The 19,222-nt window shown below is 39.8% G+C and overlaps 1 protein-coding gene across 2 annotated transcripts in view; it reads right to left on the reverse strand.

Annotated features, from left to right (window-relative positions):
- LOC138367659 (G patch domain-containing protein 11-like) overlaps window positions 1-14,295 on the reverse strand; it is a 31,090-nt gene extending 16,795 nt beyond the window's left edge. Inside the window, exons 1-3 of one of the 2 annotated variants that reach the window (XM_069329542.1) lie at window positions 13,863-14,295; window positions 10,040-10,281; window positions 9,538-9,694 (exon numbers count right to left, since the gene is read on the reverse strand). In XM_069329542.1, the coding sequence (XP_069185643.1) occupies window positions 9,538-9,694; window positions 10,040-10,281; window positions 13,863-13,975 (512 nt within the window). In that variant the 5' untranslated portion in view covers window positions 13,976-14,295. The remainder of the gene's footprint in view (window positions 1-9,537; window positions 9,695-10,039; window positions 10,282-13,862) is intronic. The other variant, XM_069329543.1, reaches the window with a different exon arrangement.
- Between the last annotated feature and the right edge of the window lie 4,927 nt (window positions 14,296-19,222).

The following is a 19,222-nucleotide window of genomic DNA, read 5'->3' on the forward strand; positions in this document are numbered from 1 at the left end:
TACAGGGAAGATGCCAGCAACACTTAAATCAGCAGATATTGCTCCACTGCACAAGGGAGGTAGCAAAGCCTTGGCTAAAAACTATAGACAGTTGCACTAACATCACATATAACAAAAGTTTTTTAAAGTGATTAGAAATCAAATCTCCAGTTTTACAGAAAATAATAAACTTCACAATCTAGATCAACAGGGATTTAGAGCAGGAAGATTCTGTCTTTCGCAACTACTCAATCACTATGACACTCGCATAAATGTCATGAGAAAAACAAAATGCAGATGTTGTATACACAGATTTTGCTAAGGCATTTGATAAGTGTGATGATAGCCCATTAAATGTGATCAATTGGAATAATGGGTAAAATGGGGCATTGGATTTTCAATTTTCTGTCAAAAAGAATGCAAAAAACAGTCAATCTAATAAGATCAAGTCCAATTGCAGTGAAAAGCTCTGTACCCCAGGACACAGTCCTTGCACCACTGCTCTTGCTCATTCTTATCTCGTATACAGAGAAAAATACTAGCAACAGCTTCGTGTCATCATTTGCTGAAGATGCAAAAATTAACATGAAAACTTCCTCTGTACAAGACACTGAAAAATTACAAGCCAATATTAATAGTCTTTCAATGGGCAAGGGAAAATAACGTGATGTTTGACAGTGATAAGTTCCAGGCACTTGGGTATGGTGGAAACGAGGAACTTCAATGAAACACAGGATACAAGACATAGTCAGAAATTCAAGAAAAACAACATGTTAAAGATTTGGGAATTATGATGTCTGACAACCTGATATTTAGTGAACATAACTGAGCAAATATAGCAACAGCCGGGAAAATAATAGGGTGAATTATGAGAAGTTCAAATCCAGGGACCCTACAGCAATGCTAATTCTATTTATATCTCTGGTGCTGTCCCAGCTAGAGTATTGCTCAGTATTCATTTCCTCTTTCAGAGCAGGAACGATTTCTGAAATAGAAGGAATACAGAGAGCATGAACACGATAAACCACCTAAACTACTGGGACCTTCCCAGTAGTTTATGTCCATGCCTATGTCAACGCATAATGGGCTTGCCGAAAAAGTCTCCCATTCAAACTATCACTAATAGAGTAACCTCATTCATCTTTGCCAACATACAAGGACTGAAAACAAGAACAAACAACAAAGTACAGTTCATAAATGGCCTCCTTACGGAGTCAAATGCAGTATTTGGAGCTTTCACAGAAACCCATGCAGGGAAATTGTTGGACAGTGAGATCTGGATTCCAGGATATAACCTATACAGGTGTGATAGGAAAATTTGGTCACATGGAGGAGTGGGACTGTATATTAGGGAAGACCTTGTATGCTCGGAGCTCCTAAACGTTACAAATGAGGTGGTAGAGGTACTGGGATTAAAAATAGAGAAAATAAATTTAGTGATTATTATAATATACAAACTGCCAGATGCAACGGCTGAGGAATTCACAGAACAGATAAACAAAATAGAGAATAGCCTTGATAATTTGGAGTACCCGATACCTGATATTATCTTCCTAGGTGACTTCAACTTGCCTATTCTCAGGTGGAAAATAGCAAACAATAATATTATACCAGGAAATCTATCAGGATCTAACCAACCACAGATTAGAGAACTACTTAAATTCTCTGACAAATTTTCACTCAATCAGCAGATATCGGAGCCAACGAGAAATGAAAATATTCTAGATCTGGTCTTTACGAACAATGAAGACATTATCAGAGACATTACGATATCAGATACCACATACTCAGATCACAAGCTCATTGAAGTGTAAACGACCATCAATACTCAGAATAGACCTAAAACGTTGATAAAGCAAGAGGGGCTATTCAATAAATTCAGTTTTAATAATAAAAGGATAGACTGGGAGATAATAAACAGGGAACTTACAAACATTCCAAGGGAAACTGTTCTAAGTAATACAAGTCCTACAGAAGGAATAGAAAAACTGACTTCGGAAGTGTATCAAGTCTGTCTGAAACATGTTCCTTTGAGGAAAGCCAGAAAGAGAGCTAACGTAGAAAGAGAACGCAGACGACACTATAAACGCAGGAAAAAAATAACGGAACTGCTTATGGAGACACGAATTTCCCGTCAAAGAAGGAATAATTTAAATAGGGAGATTGAAGAAATCGAGCGGAAATTGAAACACTCATATGAAACTGAAGAAAGGTAGTTAGAACAGAAAGCAATTCAGGAAATAAAGAAAAATCCAAAATATTTCTTCACATATGCGAAATCAAAAGCAAAAACCACTGCCAGTATTGGACCTATTCGTACAAGTGAAGGTTCATACACGGAGGATGACAAAGAAATTAGTGAAATCCTAAAAAAGCAGTATGAGGACATGTTTAGCACTCCAATAAACAACATGAAAGTGGAAGATCCAGACAATTTCTTTATGCGGAATATTCAAACCCCTGTAAATATAACTGATATCAACACGAGCGCACTAAATTTTGAAAGAGAAATTGAAAACATGCCCATGCACTCGGCCCCAGGTCCAGACTCATGGAATTCAATATTTATAAAGAAATGCAAAGTGCCGGTAGCACAGGCACTCAGTATAGTGTGGAGGAAGAGCTTGGACACGGGGGAGATACCAGATGCACTTAAAGTAGCAGACATAGCCCCTCTACACAAGGGAGGGAGCAAAGCATTGGCAAAGAATTATAGACCAGTTGCACTAACATCGCACATCATAAAAGTATTTGAGAGAGTGATTAGGAGTCAGGTCACCAATTTCATGGAGACCAATGACCTTCACAACCCAGGCCAACATGGATTTCGAGCGGGAAGATTGTGCCTCTCACAGCTAATTGAGCACTACGATAAAGTCACTGAGGCATTAGAAGAAAAACAGAATGCTGATGTGATATACACGGACTTCGCAAAGGCTTTCGATAAATGTGACCATGGCGTGATAGCACACAAAATGAAGTCAATGGGAATAACCGGTAAAGTAGGACGCTGGATACTCAGTTTTCTGTCAAACAGGACTCAGCGAGTAACGGTCAACCATATAAAATCTAGTCCAAGTGCAGTTAAAAGCTCTGTACCTCAGGGTACAGTCCTTGCACCGCTGCTTTTCCTTATTCTCATATCAGATATAGACAAAAATACAAGTCACAGCTTCGTATCATCCTTTGCAGATGACACAAAAATCAGTATGAAAATTACCTCAGCTGAAGACATTGAAAAACTTCAAGCTGATATTAATAAAGTTTTCGACTGGGCATCAGAAAATAACATGATGTTTAACAGTGATAAATTCCAGGTACTCAGGTACGGTAAAAATGAGGACCTTAAACATAATAACAGAGTACAAAACACAATCAAATGTACCCATAGTAGGAAAACAGCATGTAAAGGATTTGGGAATAATAATGTCTGACGACCTAACGTTTAAGGAGCATAACCAAGCAAATATTGCGACAACCAGAAAAATGATAGGATGGATTACAAGAACTGTCAAATCCAGGGATCCCATCACAATGGTTGTACTCTTCAAGTCACTTGTGTTGTCCCGTCTTGAGTACTGCTCAGTACTCACTTCCCCCTTCAGAGCAGGAGAGATTGCTGAAATAGAGGGAATACAGAGAACATATACGGCACGCATAGACGCAATAAAGCACCTAAATTATTGGGATCGTCTCAAAGCCCTCCAAATGTACTCACTAGAAAGAAGACGAGAGAGATATCAAATAATATACACCTGGAAGATACTGGAGGGCCAAGTATCAAATCTACACGGTAAAATAACAACGCACTGGAGTGAACGATATGGAAGAAAATGCAGAATAGAACCAGTGAAGAGCAGAGGTGCCAAAGGCACAATCAGAGAACACTGTATAAACATCAGAGGTCCGCGGTTGTTCAACGTCCTCCCAGCAAGCATAAGAAATATTGCCGGAACAACCGTGGACATCTTCAAGAGGAAACTAGATTTATTCCTCCAAGGAGTGCCGGACCAACCGGGCTGTGGTGGGTATGTGGGCCTGCGGGCCGCTGCAAGCAACAGCCTAGTGGACCAAACTCTCACAAGTCAAGCCTGGCCCCGGGCCGGGCTTGGGGAGTAGAAGAACTCCCAGAACTCCATCAACCAGGTATCAACCTTCTCAAAGCTCTCAAGATGTACTCTGTGGAAAGGAGATGAGAGAGGTATCACATAATATATACTGTACATGGAAGATACTAGAGGCCAAGCCCCAAATTTTCACAGCAGAACAACAACACACTGGAACAAAAGATATCGAAGGAAATGTAGAACAGAACCAGTGAGGTGTAAAGGTGCCATTGGCACAATCAGAGAGCACTGTCTGAACATCAGAGGTCCACAGCTGTTCAATACTCTGTTTAGCAGTGTATGTTCTTAAAGATTGTGATTTTTAGCCCATGTCAAAGAAGCTATATATCCTTAAAATTTGTTAACACTTTCGCGCTCTCGGTGCTCAAAAAAAATCAATACCCCAGATGCTTTCGGCACTTCGCGCGCCTACGCGGTAAGACCGAAAAAGTGTACACTCTTTTGACTGTCCTGACAATAATTGAAGGCGCACGTATTTAAATTTGGTATCACTGTGTTCGCAATGAAATTGTCTATAAGAGCATACCTATAAAATGCCGCCCAAGCACAAGGAGTATCAACACAAAAAAAAACTATGCAGATCACTCGCCGAGAGTGCCAAACAGCAACAAAATGTTTCCACTCTCTTAATGGTTGCGAAGCCTACAGTTGTCCTACATCGCTAATTTTGGTATCATTGGAATCGCAATAAAATTCTCTACGCGGACATGTGCATATGAATGTTTAATATAGGTAATTGCCCACCCGCAAGAGTGTGTGAAGTGGAGAGTAGTTAGCCGCGAGCGCACTGGTGAAAACACAGGGGGGAAATCATGCTTGGAAAGTTTATACATTTATACGTTTCCTGACCCTACTTTTCTATGTATGTATTTCTTTTTTATACCAATGTGTTCGCAATAAAATTTTCTATAAGATGAAATGTATAACATTTGTACAAAGCATGTGTAAGAGAAGCGCCAAATATAGAACCACGTCGCTCAGTATGCGTTCGCGGCAGAAACGAACGCATTGTTTTCGTTCGTTTGATGTTTGTCATGTTTATACTTGTTGAAACATTTTATAATTTGTATGACAGTGATCGCAGTAAAATTCCCTACACAGACATATACATAACACATACAAATATTTCCCACGTGTTGGATATATCAACGGCTAAAGGGAACCCACTGCCACACGCCCGCCACACCCAGAGCCACACCCCCAAACATACTTCGTGTTTTTTTTTTTTTTACTCATAGAAGTTTATGTGATATATTATTCATTCTGGTACCAAAAAATTCGCAAATAAATTCTCTACAAAACGTATATAATATAACTTCTTATAGATGATAAAAAATTACAAATAGGTGTACTTACCCTGTCTATGTTGATTGAAGATCAACAGTTGAGCATTTTTTCTTCACTCCACCATCTTCAGGCTTCTGATCCTGAAGTTGCTCATCTGATGTTTCTTAGGTGGAGTGAAGCTGTTGCCGGTGGTTATTTTTTCTCCACCCAAAATATCTTTCTTCGGTGGTACCTTGTGTAGCAAGGCGCAGCGCACAGTGCCACATCACAAGTTTTACATCCATATATCACGTCCCTCCTTTTGCCAGACTTGAAACAAACACGGCATCTTCTTTTTTTAGCCAAGTGCACGAGTTCATGCGTCAACTTGTAGTTGAGAACGTTGTTCTGAATCTATAATTCTTGTATTTCTTGGATGCACTGGAGGAATATTGTCTTCTACAGGAACCACCAAACTTGTAGTAGAATCTTCTATGAAATCAGAAACATCAAGTGGTTTTATGTCCTCAATGTCCATTTCAGAATTTGTGGTTGATGAGTGGGCTTGAGGTGTTGAGGTGAACAGAGGATGCCTCGCACCAGATGTGCCGGGTGTTGAAACTGCCGCGTCAGCAGGAGGAGCTGCGCTGGCATCTATGTCGGGAACATGTGGTATACTTGTTGTTGTTGGCCATTCCTCGCTGTTCCACGCCAATAAGGCTTTTATTCCTACTGCGTGAAACTCTAATAGTGTTAGTTTTTTTGTATCTGTTGAGTAGTGGTTATACAATGTGTATGCATTGTGCATGGCCATTTGCAGAAAATAGAAAGTGATCTTCTTGGTCCATTTGTGGGTTTTTCTTGCAAACTCATAATATTTGACCATTTGATCAAAATGATCAACACCTTTCATGAACGGGACGGGAATTTCATGGAGAAAAATCTGAGAGTATCCCCATCCATTTCGGTTAAAAAATGGAATTTATAGAAATATTTTTTCGATGGACGAGAAAACTAGGCTGTTATGCGGAATCGTAAGAAAAAAACGGTGACGAGTTATCTCTAATCTAAAGCGCGAAAGTGTTAACACATGTTAGCTCCATAACACTTGGGGTGGAAGGTAGCGTGACTGTTTCACTTCATGCAGGTCGGCGTTTAATCCCAGACCGTCCAAGTGGTTGGGGCACCATTCCTTTCCCCCGTCCCAAATCCTTATCCTGATCCCTTCCCAGTGCTATAGTCGTAATGGCTCGGCACTTTCCCAGATAATTCCCTTCTCTTCCATAACACTTTTCTAAGTTTTAACTCCACATTTATTCAACGGAATAAACAAGATAAAAATCCAGCATCGAATGTAATGAAATGCTAATTTCTGGGTGAGCCCCGGTTGTTCCTCGAAGTTACCATCTCTGATGTAGGTACCATCTACTAGTTGCCATCAGTTGCGGAGTTCTCTAGCCTACCAAAGACCCAGAGCCTGGTTCCCTCACAGAGGTAGAAGAAGCCATGGCATTTATATATTAAGTTTTTCATTTATGCTACCATAGAGGAAGGCACCCAGAAAGTCAACATGACAATACAAACCACAGCTGGCTGCCTCCGAGACCTGCAGACTCGAAAACAGCCATAGAACTCCCCAAACTATGTAAACAAATGATCGAAAATGTTATAAACTAGCGCCCACTCATTTATCCCACCCATCCCCCCATCGTTTGTGGGAAGGAGGGAACAGACCACAGCTCACAGGCCACTCCACCGTCGGTTCGACAAATGATGGCAGAAGTCCGACTCCCTGGGTGGGTCAGGTGTAAGGGAGCCACTAGGGTTCGCCCAGATATTGGTGTTTCATTACATTCAATGCTGGTTTTCTGGGGAATGCACCCTTATGGCTCCCTGAAGTTAACTACCCATGGGGAAGGAATACAGGGGCACTTAACAGGGAGGAGGAAGCACTGCAGGTATCAGAACGAAAAAACAGAAATGAAACGCCCTCTGGGCGAGCCCCAGAGGCTCCCTTTCCCCCACAGAAAGAGACAGTTGACCAAGGAAGCCAACCAAAGACAAAACAGGCGCCTAGGCCCAGGAACACTGACTAGCTACCGGGCTGCCTGAACTCTGGACGACCTCCAAAACCCGTGTCCATATAGCAGCCCCAGGACATAATAGTGAAAACAGCTGAAAGTGGCATATCATATTAATGTCATGGGCACAAGGGTAGACTACAGGCTGGCTAGACTCAATGACACTGTAGACGACCTGAGAAAGATGGACCTTGGAAAAGGGGATCAAGAAAACAGGATCAATCCACAAGGCATCCACTGATGTAGAAGCAGTGGCATGAAGATAGCGACAGAGAGCTGCCACCAGACGCAAAACATGATGCACCCCAAGCCAAAGCAATCAAACATCATCAACCAATGGATCCTTCCAGACACCAACAGACTCAATTTTTGCCAGAAAAGAAGGGAAGGAAACCCTGAACACGTGCAGCTCCAAGTGCACTAAACTCCTGTTCAACACACACACAAAAAAACAAGGAACAGCTATGAGAGCAAAAGACCATCCAAGAAAAAAACTGAAACCCGAGTGACAGTGGCAGACCTGGCACCAGCAAACAGCAGAGCAAAACTGACGGCAAAGCAGCCTGTGAGCCGTGGCTGCCACCTACCTTGTACTCCCCACCCTCCCCTCCCTAGTGAGTGGAAGTGTGGGCCAAATGAACAGGTGCTAGATTCATAACATTTTCAATCATTTGTTTACATAGTTTGCAAAGTTCTATGGCCATCTTCGAGTCTGCAGGTCTCGGAGGAAGTCGGCTGTGGTTTTTGTCTCACCGACTTTCTGGTTGTCTTCCTCAGTGGTGGCATATATGAATAACTTTATATATAAATGGCTTCCTGTGCCTCTGTGAGGGAGACCAGGTTCTAGCTCTGGGTCCCTGGTAGGCCAAAGAACTCCATGACTGATGGCACCTACACATCAGAGATGATAGCTTCAGGGAGCCACAAGGGGGCTCAAACCAGAAAATAACTTAATTTAAAACAAGCCTCAATTACAAACCCAACCTAACCCAAGCAAAATTCACAGTAACCATGTAAAGTACTCTATAGCCATAACTAACCTAGAGCTAAAATTGCCCTCACTGTAGCAAATGACCCCAGCCTAAATCCCATCACAGAACGAGTTCCAACAATAAAATCCAAATTCAATGACTAAAAAGAACATACATACATACATCATACCAGAGTAGATATATTTTACAAATCTAGCAGATGCTACCTCGTAATCACTTAAAATATAAAATCATTATGAGAAGATTCTGGAATCTTCGTCCATCAGTTAAGGCTTAACAAGTCCTAAAGAACCATGGTGTTAAAGCTGGATGGGGTTCCAGTAGTACAGTCGGGTTCATTCTCGACTCACAATTAGGAATACAGGGTTTGAATCCCGGGCGGGGCAGAAATTGTTGGCAGCATTTCCTATCCTCTAATGCCCCCTGTTCACCTAGCAGTAAATGGGTATTCAGGAGTTAGTCAGCATGTTGTGGGGGTTGCATCCTGGGGAGGGTGAGTAGTTTGACTTTGGGGGGAGGAGGGGATCTTAACATAAGCCTAACATTTATATATACAGTGGCTGGCTGTCCCAACACAATGAATTAGATACATATTCAGCACTGAGTACTGAACATAAAATAATGTAACTCAATATAAACTAAAAGAAAAAGTCATTGCATTATTCCAGTTGTTCATCACAGAAATTAATCAGTTCTGCAGTTAAAGTGTGTTCAATGTTATGAGTGAAGTACTCTTCAGAATATCTCATCTTGCTCCAGCAAGCAAAGATCTTGAAGCCTACAGAAAGAGCTATTTTCTACAGGCCTTTGGTCAACCAGAATTTTATAGCAATGTTGGTTTACAGGCTGCAAGCAGCAATAGCCTAGAAACTCAAGCCATCAGGGATGCACAGAGAGTAGAAATTAACAATCTCCAGAAAAATTTGAGATAAATTGTATACATTTATGTTTAGTGCATTACACATACTGAACTTGAATCCCCAGACCCTTGCTCCTCAAGGAAAAAGTATTATGAAGAACATACAACAATATGTATATGCAGAATTGACACACATTTCTGACTACTACTACATCATTTAAAAATTCACCGACCTAAATTTTTCAGGATCTGCGTCATCTTTATGCTTGCTTCGTTTTTGTAGTTTTCTTTCTTCCCTTTTCTTACGATGGTCTTTGATCATTTCCTGCCATCCCAAGCCCACACGATCTGATTTCACCTCAACAGAAACAGGCTCTAATCGTCCCTGATCTGCAAATGCGAGACAATTCAAAGAGAGGAAAAGATGAACAGGAACTGCTTCATGATGACACACGTGAGATTAATTCTATATAGCGTTAAACTGTGTAATGCAATGTGTGATTAAAATCTGACCAGCAAACTTAACTTAATATACCGTAACTAAAATGGGTGTTATAAAAAAGGGAAATTACAACAACACTTAGGAGACACTCCACACTTGGTATCCTGATGGTATGTCACAAATTGTGTACTGTATTAGATACAAAGTGATTAAAAATATCAGCTTTTCATATAAACTGTTACAAACTACTGTATTCTGTAAAAATAGAACCCTATTCCATAAATAAGACTTACTCTGTTTTCCCAAGCTTGTTCCCGGAGTGTATCCCATTTTCTGAAGCATTGAGAAGCCTATATTTGAAGAGCTAATAGCAGTGCCAAGACCTTCCTCCAAGCGCTCTTTCTGTACTTCTTTCACAGATTTAAATCTTGACCGTTGCTCATTATCCTTCTTTCTCTTTTTCTTCTCCATCTCTGCTTGACGTTTGGAGGAATGGGAATACATAAGTCCTGGTCTGATGTCATCCTTCCCAACACTGAAAAATCATCATCAAGAAAAGGAATGCAAATAAACCAAAATTATTTAAGCATGAACAGCATAAGTTGACTGTATTCTCTTACCTAAATGAAAAGAGATATAGGAATATGATTAAAATGTTAAATCAAGCATTGAATGTAATGAAACTGCCATTTCTGGTGTGAACCTCGGTAGCTCCCCGAGCTAAATGCCAGTCCTGCAAGCCTTAAGGAGATGCACTAGACCTTTCAGATTCACTGTTGCCTACCAGGAGCCAGGACCAGCATCTGGCTCTTAACAAGTTAAGGGGAGCTTGGAGATCCGAGATGAACCTAAAGCCAAGAAGGAAACACACCAGACAGTATTAGCACAACAAAACAAGCAACAGGTTAAAGAAAATAAAGTATATTTGCACGTAATGAAGCAAATGATCATTGTTGTTGTCTAAACACCCACTCATAATGTGGTAGAATTTCTTTATTTTGTTGGGAGATGAGAGAGTAAGCATTTCTTTCATTTTTGTTACATAAAAGATAAAGCACACCAAAACAAGCAACTGCATGGACAACATTACCAACCCTGATATGAACTCTGTGTGTTGCTAGTTAGCAACACTCATTTGCCACCAGATGTTGACCCAAAGAGTGCCTGCCAGTCACCCTAGTCATGCACGTACCACTCCAAGCTATAATCCCTAAAAACTTCATGAAACCGAGGGCAAAGCGGGAATGGGAACCCACTGAAGAATCTATCAGAAAGAGACAATACATTACAGTACTGTATGTACTTTCAACACTGGATTTCTGGGAGGGCTCCCTTTGGTAGCTCTCCAAGCTAATTCCCAACAAAAAACAAATACAAGGGTTTACCATGTAAAGAATGGAAGAGCAGCCTGTAACCATGAAGAGATTAGCTCAGAGTCAGCTGACCCAAAGCCACACATGCCCAATACCACCTTGGGACATTACCAGATACTGTACTGTACTGTACAGGGCCACCATCAATAGGATGCACAGACGGGGCCAACATTGAGAGCCCCAATAGGCCTTCCACTGAATTTAGGAGACACTGGCACTTTGGAATTCTTACCTTCACCAGGAGCACGAACCTCAGAACACTAGCACCTGCAGCAGTAGAACCAAAGATGAGCCACACTGCAATAACATCTAAATCAGCAGTTGGAAGGAGGCTGTACATTGTATGAGGAGCATTGTATGAAGCATATTAATAATAAATAATAAATGTTCATTTAGGTAAGGTACATACATACAAGAGATTTTACAAAGATTGATCGATTTATAGATAGAGCTAGTACGTACAATGCCTAAAGCCACTATTACGCAAAGCGTTTCGGGCATGAAAAACATTATTGACTAAAGCTTAATACTAATTGAGTATAAAGAATAAAATGTGTTGAGAACAAATAAAAAATGAAGATAAATAGGGGGGAACATGGCTGAAAAAGCAGCACAGATACAATTAGGTCGAACAAACAGCGTTGTTTAAAAAAAAACATTCTTGGGTTGACAAAGAGGGGTAAGGTAGGTTACAGGGAATTTATTAGGTAGTGCTTTGTTTTTATCTTAAACTGGTTGAGTGAGGTACAGTCTTTAACATGGTCGGGAAGGTCATTCCACATTCTGGGTCCCTTGATCTGCAGAGCATTTCTAGATTGATTAAGTCGTACTCATGGAATATCAAAACTGTATTTATTTCTGGTGTGGTGCTCATGGGTTCTGTTACAACCTTCAATGAAGCTTTTGAGGTCAGGATTGGCATTACAGTTCAGCATTTTATACATGTATAATACACATGAGAGAATGTGCAGTGACTTAATATCTAACATATTCAGAGATTTGAGTAGGGGTACCGAGTAATGTCTGGGGCCAGAGTTGGATATTGTCCTAATAGCAGCAATATGATCACTATATATAAAATAGTAACAAAATTGACAAACAGAAATTCTTGAAACCTGCAACTTTAAGAACAGAGGAAATAAATTCAAGCTAAGGAAACAAAGGTGCTGAAAAAATATTAGTTTTCTTCTGCATTCATAGATGGTTGGAACAAGCAAAAAAGGTGGTGAATGCTAAAAGTAAGTAATTATCAAGAGAAGGCATCAAGCCAGAAGACTATGTAGCACCGGTGGATGCCAAAACCATCTTGAGGTTATCTTGAGATGATTTCGGGGCTTTAGTGTCCCCGCGGCCCGGTCCTCGACCAGGCCTCCACCCCCAGGAAGCAGCCCGTGACAGCTGACTAACTCCCAGGTACCTATTTACTGCTAGGTAACAGGGGCATTCAGGGTGAAAGAAACTTTGCCCATTTGTTTCTGCCTCGTGCGGGAATCGAACCCGCGCCACAGAATTACGAGTCCTGCGCGCTATCCACCAGGCTACGAGGCCCATTAGCAGTTTCAAAGCATCACACGACTGAAGAGTACTCTGTTGGAAAGACAGGACAACACGAGCGTAGCTTTCATCGTGTAATTACACATAAGGAATTACATCTTGTATATAGAGTAAACAATTATATTATAAATATAAAACACCAAATACTATTATTTACATTAGGTTAGGTGTTTGAAGAGGAGCAACAATATAGCACGATATTAGAATTGGGACCGTTTTTAAACCCAGTAAATACTCTCCTGATCCACGAATAATCTGCATTACTGTACTTTTTTTATGACTTTTTGCTTCACAGCACACGTCAAACATTCTGCAGTTCATTAAGCCAAAGTATTTTATTTTTATTACTAGTCAGAATACGACTCACCAAATCGTTTAACAACCAGGTAGCCATTCACTGCTGGGTGAACAGCGGCTACAGTTAAGGATTGGCACCTGGTCAGTCCTCCTCAGCCAGGATATGAATCCAGGCCAAAGCGCTCGTGAAGCGCCAGGCGAGTGCTTTACCACTACACCACAGGGACTGCAAAATATTATATATATAATTTAAATAGGGGGCCTAACAGCTGAGTGGACAGCCATAAAGGGTTCATAGTCCTAAGAGTCCAGGTTCGATTCCCAGCGGAGGTGGAAACAAATGGGCAGTTTCTTTCACCCTGATGCACCTGTTCCCCTAGCAGTAAATAGGTACCTGGGAGTTAGACAGCTGCTACAGGCTGCTTCCTGGGGGTGTGTAACAAAAAGGAGGCACGGTCGAGGACTGAGCTGTGGAGATGCTAAGTCCCAAAATCATCTCAAGATAATCTCAAGAAAGAAGATACCTAACCTCCATGAATCTAACCTAACCTAACCTTACCTAATTTAACCTAACCTAACCTAACCCTAACCCAACCCTAACCAAACCAATGACATACATAAACATACATACATACATAAACCCAACCAATGCAACCCTACCTAAATCTACCCAACCTAATCTAACCTAACACAGATTGGCTTTTATGATATAGAGGGTTTTGACAATTAGAAATTGGGCTTTATTAAAATGCCCATGTGCGATTTGATTGTAGCTCTTTTAGAAAACTCAAACCTAATTTTACACAAAAATAAATCGAATCATTAAATACATAAAATCGGTCGATAATACTATAGTTAAAGGTTTAAAAACAAAACAAACTTAAGTAGATGCCTTAAGAAGCAGTGTGGGGCCCCAAGGGTGGTATTAACACCAGGAGACAACACCCACCACTGAGCTAAGAAGTCAGCTGACATATAATCCACCTCCTCTTCTGAGTCAGCCATATTCTGCGCCAGTGTTCACTTGAACAAACATACAGTTCACCACCACCACCAAGCTTCCTCTTGTCCAGCACCTACAACCAACCACTCCTCTACTGCCACCACTCGTCCTAATGTTATTGTTGGACTCCAAGTGTAATGTCTAGTTCAACACTCTTTGACTTCTGTCTTCACGTTCTTTCCTTTGTGATTATATTGAAGTTATTGTCTTGTAGAGGTGATGAGAGGCAGAACACACAGTACTGTGGTGACAATGGCTGTGGGAGCATCACTGCTCGTCTGCTCTCACTCTCACTCTCTCACTCTCACACACACACTGCCTTGCTCTATAACACAAACGTTTCTACACTACACGTTTCTTCCATAAATTATTGTTAATTTATATTTTTTTTAAGAAAGATTCGTCCATTTATTTTGTACCCTATAATATGAGGGATGTAACTTGCTTAGCTAAATGAATTGTGGGGTTCAGTCCCTGAGCCCATTATGTGCCTCTGTAACCCTTTCCACTACCGCCCACAAGATGGGTATGGGGTGCATATTAAATGAACTAAACTAACTAACTAAATGTAAACTCTGTCAGCAGAACTATTCGCATACTTTGCGTCATTATATAATGGAATGTGAAAAAATCGCGGAATTTAGAGATAACATCATCAATAGTGATCAAAAAATGTGTAAGTACTTCATTCGTAATGATGTGCTGCCCGAAATCTTAGCGAAGTATCCAAAATTTGCTTACTGTAGGTAATGCATGCACATGACTGTAAAGCTGCCGCCCAGTTGAGTGGGTGTGAACATAAGACCAAAGGTAACTGCAGAAGGCCTATTGGCCCATACAAGGCAGCTCCTACCTGTAACCACCCAATCCCACTATTCGCATACTTTGCGTCATTATATAATGGAATGTGAAAAAATCGCGGAATTTAGAGATAACATCATCAATAGTGATCAAAAAATGTGTAAGTACTTCATTCGTAATGATGTGCTGCCCGAAATCTTAGCGAAGTATCCAAAATTTGCTTACTGTAGGTAATGCATGCACATGACTGTAAAGCTGCCGCCCAGTTGAGTGGGTGTGAACATAAGACCAAAGGTAACTGCAGAAGGCCTATTGGCCCATACAAGGCAGCTCCTACCTGTAACCACCCAATCCCACTCATTCTATAACCGTGTGGAGCAAGACTAGTAACTGTGCGACTCACCATAGATGTAAAGTGCCTTGTATAGTGACTGTTGTGAGCCTCTTGTTGTATCACTTGTGACAAAAGATTATTGATGTATGTATTTGTGTGGGTGATTAAATATGTATGTGTATGTATATATGTATACGTATGTATATGTACATGTATGCATGAGTATGTGTACATGCATATATAACATTAATAATTTTGTAACTAGCGTCAAAAGATTGTTATTTGCTTAGCTAAACGAACTAGAGGGCTCAGTTCCTGAACCGATTATGTGCCTCTGTAATCCTTTACACCACCGCCCACGGGATGGGTATGGGGTGCATAATAATGAAAGAAATTGAGTTATCCGAGAGCCCACCATAATTTAATAACTTTAATACTAATACTACTACTACTACTAATAATAATAATAATAATAATAATAATAATATTAATATTAATAATCAGAGTAATGACACTAACGTGATGTATCAATGAGAAAATCCGTAGGAGCCGAAACTTATTAACAAACTTAGGTATACACAGCAATGTGCTGCTACCCTATTCTATAGGAAAGATTACACAGTGTTGATTAAAAGCTAGCTATAAGTTCTTCTAATATTCCCATCTCACAGGATGGTTAGTCATACATGGAATCAGGGGAGAAAATGCCAGCCAAAATACAAAAACAAATCAACTCAATCAAACCAAATCAGGTTCTCACCTGACTAAAAATCAGGTGAGACCATAAAGTGTAAGACTGATTGATCTATTAGCCTCCACTAGCAAAATCTGGGTAAAGCATAAGAATATCTTCCAATATTCTTGAGTGTATGAGGTAATTACAGAGCTCAAAGTACCTCATACCATTTGGTCTGAAGTCACTTATAACAGGGCAATCATAGATATAGTTTTGGAGAGTATGTCCCAGTTCTTGTTCACATAATTTACAATTGGAATGTTCACCATTGGCAATTCCACTCCACTCTCCGGCAATTACAATGTCACACTGTCTAATGGATATTTTATGATGCCCGTACATATAATTCTCGGTTCTAAACATGTAATAGGTCTTTATACTCGTGCTTTCTGGCTTGTGTGTCTGCGACTGCTCTTCTGTTTTCCTTAATTTCCTGAAATACTGCGGCTCTTACAGCAGAGATTTGAATGCCCATAAGCAACTCAACTTCAGGCTTATCACATGCAGTTTTAGCTGCTTTGTGTCGTCATACTGGACAACACCTATGTGAGATGGTATCCATACTAATGAGACTCTGAAACTCTTGCTCTTTGCATTAATAATGTTCTTTATAATGGGTGTTACATCATTCCCAGTGTCTATTTTGCATGTTGGATTTTTAACGTCCTGAAGAGCTGACCGAACCACAGAAAATTACTCCTCCACTGTTCTTCAGTGTGTTAGTGGCAAGTTGTAGTGCAGCTAACTCTGCATGTGTGGAGCTGAGCCAGTTATTCAGTCTCACACTTGTGGTCTGTATACATATGTTGTCTTTGTATATTCTACAGGTTGCTGCAGTGCGACCTGTTGACATTTGAACAGACCCATCAGCGTATGCATAGTGCTCGTGAGGCCGTAAGTTACTTATAAAGGAATCAATTGTTTCAAGTGTTGTTGCTTTTAGGAGTGCTGGGTTTTCCTTGTTCTTTTTGCTGATGGGCATGTAAGACACTTGTATTTCAGGGTACAGATATAATGGAATATCACTGGCTAGTACTTGCATACAATATGAATATTTAGCTTAATGAGATTGGCAACACTTCTACTCAAGCAGCTTGTATATAGGTTGCCCGCTGGTGCGTTGGCAACACTCTCCCGCCTACATACAGCACTAGTCAGTTTTTCTCTAGTTACGTAGTCAAGTAGTAAGGGTGAGGTTTGATCTCTCATCACCCTTACACAGAAGGTAGTAGTGAGCTGCTCAATTCTTTCACATAAGGTTGGGATTTTCAGCTCCTCCCTCATGTTGATGATTCTTGTGCATCTGGGGGCTCCAAGAATTATCCGCATGGCTTCATTTTGTATATTCTCTAAAGCTTTCAGCCTATTGCTAGGAAGACTAATAAGATAGAGGGCATGGTAGTCGACTAGTGACTAGTGGTATATAGGCATAATGACTTGGCGCTTCTCTTGATAATTCCCATCCCTTCCCTTGATCTTATAATATATTATTATTAGACCCAGAGTCAAACTTAATCTATGGAAACACTCTATGCAAATAAAGGGACCTAGTCTATGGAACTCACTCCCCAATGATTTGAAAAGCTATCCAACTTTTGCCTTATCAAAAATAAAAATAAAAAGTACCTAATTTCATCTTCATAGTTTTCTACCATGGGCTTTATCTTCACACTGTATCTAGTGCTACTCAATCCCTCAATTTTTGTACATAAGCCATATTACCATAAGACATAAGCCATATTAGACGTTTGGGCAGTTCTTATACTATAAGCATGCAGCCCTGAGTTTTTTGATGAAGAGATAGCTAAAATATATGAAATTGGGAAGAGTTTACAGTACCCTAAGATGTTTTTGGATTGTTCGTTTGGGAAAGCTAAACGTACGTTTTATAATAATGTCTCCAAAGCGAAACCAGATAATAGAAACTCATTGGTGGTACCTTATGCGATGGGATTTGAGAAACTTTCCCCAGTTTTTAAGAACCTTAATATCAATTTGGTGTTCACTAATAATACGATCAAGTCTAATTTAATAAAAACCTTCCCTGGTACAGCAGGTTGTGTGTATTCGATTCCCTGCAATGATTGTGAGTCTGTGTACCTTGAACAAACAGGAAAATCCTTACAATTACGTATGTCCCAAAATGCTTATAGTATAAGAACTGCCCAAACATCTAATGCTTTGTATCTACATACAAGTTTGTGTGATTACGCTATTAATTGGGATGGGGCGAAAAAACATTGCCAATTGCAATGACTTTGTGGAACGGAATTTAATTGAATCTGCCCTAATTGACTTAGTTGAATTAGTTTAGGTTAGGTTAAGATAGGTTAGGTTAGGTTAGGTAGGGGTTGGTTAAGTTCGGTCATATATCAACGTTAGTTCTAACTCAAATTTAAACAAATTAACTCATACATAATGAAATGGATAGCATTATCATTTCATGTAGAAATGCCAGTTTATATATATATATTTTATTGAATATGACCGCATATTCTGTATTTATAATTTTCTGGTTTAGGGCTTCTATCCTTCTAACTATTTTCTTAGCATCAGGGCTTAGTTGAAATAGGAGTTCTCCAAAACTCATTTTCGTACTTTTAAGGTGAAGAAAAGAAGTGATTTACTATAGAATGTATTACACTTATTTATACAATTTGCACAACGTTTCGAACCTCCATGGTTCATTCTCAAATGAAGCGATTTTACAGGGCTAGTTGGGCCAATAAGCCTTCTGCAGTTACCTCTATTCTTATGTTCTTATGTTTCACCCCACATTTATCCCTTATGTATCCCCCCATGTTTTCACCTTTATTGTCTTATCACCTGACCCAGTGCGGGTATAAAATCAACTAGCCCTGTAAAATCGCTTCACTTGAGAATGAACCATGGAGGTTCGAAACGTTGTGCAAATTGTATAAATAAGTATAATGCATTCTATAGTAAATCACTTCTTTCCTTCACCTTAAAAGTACGAAAATGAGTTTTGGAGAACTCCTATTTCAACTAAGCCCTGATGCTAAGAAAATAGTTAGAGGGATAGAACCCTAAACCAGAAAATTATAAATACAGAATATGCGGTCATATTCAATGAAACATGTTTGAAAGAAAACCTGTTGCCAGTATACACCAATATATATATATATATATATATATATATATATATATATATATATATATATATATATATATATATATATATATATATATATATATATATATATATATAATATATATATATATATGTCGTACCTAGTAGCCAGAACGCACTTCTCAGCCTACTATGCAAGGCCCGATTTGCCTAATAAGCCAAGTTTCATGAATTAATTGTTTTTCGACTACCTAACCTACCCAACCTAACCTAACCTAACTTTTTCG

The sequence above is a fragment of the Procambarus clarkii genome, chromosome 22 (genome assembly GCF_040958095.1).
Source record: "Procambarus clarkii isolate CNS0578487 chromosome 22, FALCON_Pclarkii_2.0, whole genome shotgun sequence".
In the NCBI taxonomy this organism is placed as follows: domain Eukaryota; kingdom Metazoa; phylum Arthropoda; class Malacostraca; order Decapoda; family Cambaridae; genus Procambarus; species Procambarus clarkii.